The following is a 7,378-nucleotide window of genomic DNA, read 5'->3' as shown; positions in this document are numbered from 1 at the left end:
GCCGCCGGGGGCTCGCCGCCCTCCCCCCGGTGCTCTGGCCGCCGGGGAGAGCGGAGAGCCCCGGCCGGGCTCTCCGCCCTGCTCCCGGCGCTCTGGGACATCACACACGCAGACATCCACACCAACTACTTACTCCTCTTCTCGATCAGGACTGCTTGATGGCCCTGATTATCAATGTGGTTTTCTGCATTCAAAATTTGAAGTCATTGCCTTTGACTATATGCCCTGTATCCTCTGTCAAGTTTTTCTGGGGTGTAGGCTCCTCCATCACATATCTGTTCTAGTTCTTAAAAGTTACATTTCTAGTACAGCTTATGTAGCCCTGCATATTCCCAACCTGAAGCAGAAATCTCTATAGCTAATCTTATTCCATTGCCTGTACATACTGCAGCACCTCCCCTGAAGGCTCAGGTTGTGACTGAGCAGCTCATTCCCCTGTCAGTTGAACTTGCCTGTGGTTTGTCAGAGGAACGTTCCCTATGTCTGACCCAGAGGAGATGGAGGAGAATGTTGTGTTATACTCTACTTAAGTGATGACTGTTTTGCTTCTGATCTCAGATGTAAGTGACCTCCATTCCAAAATTGGCTTCATTAGAGTATGTGATGTGTATTAAACTTAAGGTATTGTTGAAGTGGGAATTAAGTTGTACAGGATGCTCTCAATACATTTCAAATCCTATTTGAGCTGACCAGAGTTCTGTTCCAGTTGCTGTTAGGTGTTGCTAAGGCTGCTTGTTCTGGATGAATTCAATATCTATTTTAGTAGCTCTTTTAGATTTAAGATTTCATAGCCACTGTAACAATCATGAGATTCAGTAAAAACAACAAGGAGTACTTGTGGCACCTTAGAGACTAACATTTATTTGGGCATAAGCTTTTGTGGGCTAAAACCCACTTCATCAGATGCATGGAGTGGAAATACAGTAGGAAGATATATATACACAGTACATATGGGAAAAGATGAGAGTTGCCTTACCAAGTGTGGGGGTCAGTTCTAACGAGACAATTCAATTAAAATGGGCTATTATCAACAGGAGGAAAAATCACTTTTGTAGTGGTAATCAGGGTGGCCCATTTCAAACAGTTGACAAGAAGGTGTGAGTAACAGTAGGGGGAAATTAGTTTTTAGTTTTTGTAGTGACCCATCCACTCCCAGTCTTTATTACATACTGTTCAATGGATGTAGAAGCCTCTACACCAACATTCCACACAAAGATGTCCACAAACCGTCAGGAACAGTATCCCCAATAATGTCACGGCAAACCTGGTGGCTGAACTTTGACTTTGTCCCCAAATGTGAAATAGTTGTGGGTGAGGACAATGTATACCTTCAAGTCAGTGCTATGGATACCCGCATGGCCCCACAGTATGCCAACATTTTTATGGCTTAGCATTTTTCCCCTACTGCTACTCACACCTTGTCAACTGTTGGAAATAGGCCATCCTGATTATCACTACCAAAGTTTTTTTCTCTCCTGCTGATAATAGCCCACCTTAATTGATTTGTCTCGTTATAGTTGGTATGGCAACACCCATTTTTTCATGTTTTGTGTGTGTGTGTGTGTATGTATATAATCTTCCTACTGTATTTATATATACATATATATAATCTTCCTACTGTATTTTCCACTGCATGCATCCGATGGAATGGGTTTTAGCCCACGAAAGCTTATTCCGAAATAAATGTTAGTCTCTAAGGCCTGGTCTACACTACGGGATTAATTCGGATTTAGCAGCGTTAATTCGAATTAACCCTTCACCCGTCCACACAACAGAGCCATTTAGTTCGAATTAAAGGGCGCTTTAAATCGATTTCTATACTCCACCTCAACGAGCGGAGTAGCGCCAAAATCGATTTTGTTAATTCGAATTAAGGTTAGTGTGGCCGCCACCACCGAATTAATGTGGTTAAAATTAATGGGGTAGTGTGGCCACACACCACCGAATTAATGTGGTTAAAAACCGAATTAATGTGCTTAGTGTGGCCGCGCACAATCGAATTTATACAACCTGTTTCCCAAATTCGAATTATCTAAATTCGGATTAATCCCGTAGTGTAGACATACCCTAAGGTGCCACAAGTACTCCTCATTGTTTTTGCTGATACAGACTAACATGGCTACCACTCAGACTTAAAAGTGGCAATTCTTCAACAAAAAACTTCAAAAAGTAAAAGTTATTTACTTATTCCCATAATACAAGAACTAGGGGTCACCAAATAAAATTAATAGGCAGCAGGTTCAAAACAAATAAAAGGAAGTTCTTCTTCATGCAGCGCACAGTCAACTTGTGGAACTCCTTACCTGAGGAGGTTGTGAAGGCTAGGACTATAACAGCGTTTAAAAGAGAATTGGATAAATTCATGGTGGTTAAGTCCATTAATGGCTATTAGCCAGGATGGGTAAGGAATGGTGTCCCTAGCCTCTGTTTGTCAGAGGGTGGAGATGGATGGCAGGAGAGAGATCACTTATGTTCTTATGTTCTAAAAACAGACTCAAACAAGAAACTGCAGAACTGGAATTAATTTGAAAGCTGTACACCATCAAATTAGGTCCCTTCCAACACTGATATTCTATGAGTGTGCCCTTGTTGCCAAGAAGGCTAACAGCATTTTGGGCTGTATAAGTAGGAGCATTGCCAGCAGATCGAGGGATGCGATCATTCTCCTCTATTCGGCATTGGTGAGGCCTCATCTGGAGTACTGTGTCCAGTTTTGGGCCCCACGCTACAAGAAGGATGTGGAAAAATTGGAAAGAGTCCAGCGGAGGGGAACAAAAATGATTAGGGGGCTGGAGCACATGACTTATGAGGAGAGGCTGAGGGAACTGGGATTGTTTAGTCTGCAGAAGAGAAGAATGAGGGGGGATTTGATAACTGCTTTCAACTACCTGAAAGGGGGTTCCAAAGAGGATGGATCTAGACTGTTCTCAGTGGTACCAGATGACAGAACAAGGAGTAATGGTCTCAAGTTGCAGTGGGGGAGGTTTAGGTTGGATATTAGGAAAAACTTTTTCACTAGGAGAGTGATAAAGCACTGGAATGGGTTACCTAGGGAGGTGGTGGAATCTCCTTCCTTAGAGGTTTTTAAGGTCAGGCTTGACAAAGCCCTGGCTGGGATGATTTAATTGGGGTTGGTCCTGCTTTGAGCAGGGGGTTGGACTAGATACCTCCTGAGGTCCCTTCCAACCCTGATATTCTATGATTCTATGACTAGGGAAGCTAGTGAGATGGTGTTGGCTGCAGTGCAATCAATGTGATCAGATTCCTCTTTTATTTACTTGGACCATGACTGTGTCTCTGCTATTCTTTTGTTTAGTTTAGATTGGTGCTTGGATGATACCCTGCTGTGTGAGATTTAACCAGGGTAGAATAGAAGTTGAAGCAGTTGGATGGGGATTTTAAGATATTCAGATTTGCATTGTTAGAAATAGTCCTAGCAAGCATGATGTAGTGGGTAGAATGCAAGTGAGGTGGTTAAAGTGCTTGATAAACTTCTTCATGGGGATATTGCCGCCATAGGTAGGTTGGTATATGCATGTATTTACAGGTATAGATCCTACAATATAGATACGTGTATGTGATTTAACTCTTTCTAGCAGGATAGTTAGTAACTTTTGTTGTTTTCCCTTAGGTAGGGTTACCATCCGTCCGGGTTTCCCTGGACATGTCCAGCTTTTTCAGTGTTAAATGGCCGTCCTGGGGGAGATTTCTAATCAAGTAGAAATGTCCGGGCTTTCCCCTTTCCCCTCATGCGGAGTGCGGCGCGGCTGATTGGACACCTGGCCTGATTGAAAGCCGCTCGCAGCCACTAGGGCCTCTAGCAGCCAGAGTCCCTCCCCCTCCCCCGCTCCCTCCTCCCCCACATAGCAGCCGGCAGTGTTTGATTCCACGTGGAGCCCGCAGCTCTCCCTCTGACGGGTGAGCGGGGGAGCAGAGGCTGTGGGGGGGGGTGTGCAGAGGCTGCAGGGACAGGGCAGGCAGGGGGAGCAGAGGCTGCAGGGGCGGAGGGGGTGCAGAGGCTGCAGGGGCAGGGCAGGCAGGGGCGCAGAGGCTGCAGGGCGAGTGGGGAGCACGGGGACAGAGGCGGCAGGGGGGGACAGAGGCTGCAGGGCGAGGAGGAGCAGGGCAGGCAGGGGCATAGAGGCTGCAGGGGCAGGGCAGGCAGGGGGCGCAGAGGCTGCATGGTGAGTGGGGAGCAGGGGGTGCAGAGGCTGCAGGGGCGGGGGGGTGCAGGGGGTGCAGAGGCTGCAGGGGCGGGGGGGTGCAGAGGCTGCAGGGGCAGGGCAGGCAGGGGGTGCAGAGGCTGCAGGGCGAGGAGGAGCAGGACAGGCAGGGGCATAGAGGCTGCAGGGGCAGGGCAGGCAGGGGGCGCAGAGGCTGCAGGGCGAGTGGGGAGCACGGGGCACAGAGGCTGCAGGGGCAGGGGGGTGCAGAGGCTGCAGGGGCAGGCAGGTGGTGCAGAGGCTGCAGGGCGAGGAGGAGCAGGGGGCACAGAGGCTGCAGGGGCGGAGGGATGCAGAGGCTGCAGGGGCAGGGCAGGCAGGGGGCGCAGAGGCTGCAGGGCGAGGAGGAGCAGGACAGGCAGGGGCATAGAGGCTGCAGGGGCAGGGGGTGCAGGGGCAGGGCAGGCAGGGGGCGCAGAGGCTGCAGGGCGAGTGGGGAGCAGGGGGCACAGAGGCTGCAGGGGCGGGGGGGCACAGAGGCTGCAGGGGCAGGGCAGGCAGGTGGTGCAGAGGCTGCAGGGCGAGGAGGAGCAGGGCAGGCAGGGGGTGCAGAGGCTGCAGGGCGGGGGGGTGCAGAGGCTGCAGGGGCAGGGCAGGCAGGGGGCACAGAGGCTGCAGGGCGATTGGGGAGCAGGGGGCACAGAGGCTGCAGGGGCGGGGGGGTGCAGAGGCTGCAGGGTGAGGAGGAGCAGGGCAGGCACGGGCATAGGGGCTGCGGGGCGAGTGGGGAGCAGGGAAGCACTTAGCAACCCCCAACCAAGATCAGAGCGGGAGGGAGGAGGGGGAATGCAGGGTGCTCAGAGGAGGGGGCAGAGTTGAGGCAGGGACTTTGGGGAAGGGGTTGGAATGGGGGCGGAGAAGGGGCGGAGTTGGGGCAGGGCCGGGGGTGGGGCCGGGTCCCCGTGGAGTGTCCTCTTTTTTAAATGTTTGAATATGGTAACCCTACCTTAGGGAAAAACTCACTCATTGAAGCTAAAGCCTCGTGATCACTCAAGTTGATTCTCTTTATATAATATAGATAGATGGATAGATTCTATTAGTTTACTATTTTGGAAGAAACACAGTAGGGGTGCACTGCTATAGTGAACATTTAAAAAATGGAGCTGCATTTTCAGTTTTAAAATGAAGTGAATTTCATGTTTGAAATGAACTATAGCTAAAAATGCAATAATTCCTGTCTTCATGGCTTGATGTATAATGGGCTCTCTTTACAAAGGTGAATTACATTGAATACAAAGCAAATACTTTGTAATGTATAACGTAGTTGGACACCCTAGCATATGGTGGAGTGTTGTGATTCTGCAATCTAAGTAAATGTTATGTAAAGATAGCTTTAAAAGAATCAGGAAAAGGAAATCTCTCTCCTGGTATAAACTTAATATGATACTTCACCAGCTTTGAGAAAACAAAATCATTTAATACCCTGTTAATAGGATATTTGAATATTGCCAGAAACTAGTTAAGCAAGAATGTCCTGAGTGATCATATGGCATAATTTTAAACAGTTTTTAAATGAAATTTGGCACTCTTCCACCCTTGGTTTGGGTTTATATAACCTTTGCCTTTATAGCTGGGCTGCTGCAGCAGTCTGTCTATCTACTAGACTGCAGCTCTGCATTTTACCACTGACAAGTGAAAGGAAGCAGTGTGACAGCTGATGGCACAGTAACAGCTGGACTAGCACATGAATGATAATGAGTAAAGGATTAGAGTTAACCACAGTTAAAGAAAATAACTTCACTTTTCTCACAAGTTACAGCCAAGGGAAATGGATGGAGGGGCAATCAGGGAGATCAGAATCTGACAGTTGAAGAATGGATTGTTCTGGGAAACAAATTGTCTAGGGATGAACGAGGACAGCAGCCTACTATTAGGGATCAAGTCTGGAGATCCAGGAGAGAGACTGCAGCAGATGGTCTGGCAAGTTTGATGCCTAAAGTTGCTCTAGTTTCCCTGAGGTTCGTGTGGGGAAAATTTCCTTTGCACAAAGTTTAACTTTGGTGAAATCACACTGATGTAACTAATGTTTCCATGACTGTGGAGGGTCACAGTCCCTTAAAGTTTCAAAGATAAGTTCCAATTTCCTGGTTGCATCATATCTGACTTCAGACACCACTCAGCTTATAAAATGAAATATACCTTCACTACCAGAAGTGCTAGGGACGTTCACTGAAAAAGTTCAGGTTCTAAAGAGTACTGTAAAATCCCTTACGGTATTGGACTGATCCACTAGCAATTTTCTTTTTGGATATTTACAATCGAATCCAATTTGTGTCGCAGTTATATTGGGGATCTCATTAGATCCTTATCTAGCTTCAGATAGTACTACTAAATTCTTTACTTCTCTGGGAACTATAACTGTTTCTGTATCCTCATTTTTGGAGAGGGAAAGTTCAGATACCGATGTGACTAAAAATCTACATGTATGCTTTTCTGTTTGTTTTGCATCTGCTCAACTTTTCTGTTGCTGTACTTACCCCTTTGGTGGATTTGTTTCCCCTGACATACTGTAGGTACGTGGGCAAAGACTATTCTGCTGCTCAAGAACTAATGGAAGATGAGATGAAAGAATATTATAATCAGAATCCCACAGTATTGCTAATGCAGTCTGTAAGCATTGGACAACTTGTCGCTGTACATGCTGAGGAAGATGCCTGGTTGCGTGCTCAGATAATTTCAGTGGAAGACAATAGAATAAAGGCAAGCAACTCTTCCATTCTGACACTTTGTGAAAAAGAATTAGTGTAAATAATAATACAGGTAATATCTGTGCATTTATCACAGCAGAATCACTCTGCAGTACTCAGCAACAAATTGCTTTTGCTCTTCATTATATGAAAAAAACAGTGTGGTTTTTAAAATAATTACAGCATTGCAGCTTAAGTAAATGGTCTGTTGCATTTTTCCTCATTTTTATTTTAGGCTTTTCTGTGTTCATTGGTATCTCTAATACACTAATGTATCCTGTGCATCATTATGAAACTTGGAAGTAGTATCTCCATCTTCCAGATATAGAATGTAAATGCCAATAGATAAGTAGAATGCTGATCTTCTGAGTCCAGTCCTAGTGTAGTTACCACAAGTCTATCCTTACTGTGTTTTTTGCAGCGTAACACTAGTGCTTAGGCTCACTTACACTGACTGGGTATTCCTGC

General features: G+C 46.7%; 1 protein-coding gene across 1 annotated transcript in view; it reads left to right on the top strand.

Moving 5' to 3' along the window:
* The window catches only part of TDRD7 (tudor domain containing 7), a 128,753-nt gene that overhangs the window by 77,327 nt on the left and 44,048 nt on the right, over positions 1-7,378 (top strand). The window contains exon 8 of the mRNA XM_024203146.2: positions 6,737-6,923. Coding sequence (XP_024058914.1) covers positions 6,737-6,923 — 187 coding nt within the window. The remainder of the gene's footprint in view (positions 1-6,736; positions 6,924-7,378) is intronic.

This window comes from Terrapene carolina, unplaced genomic scaffold, assembly GCF_002925995.2.
Source record: "Terrapene carolina triunguis isolate 2854851 unplaced genomic scaffold, T_m_triunguis-2.0 Scaffold94, whole genome shotgun sequence".
NCBI lineage: Eukaryota > Metazoa > Chordata > Testudines > Emydidae > Terrapene > Terrapene triunguis.
This window is presented reverse-complemented; position numbering and strand designations above follow the sequence as displayed.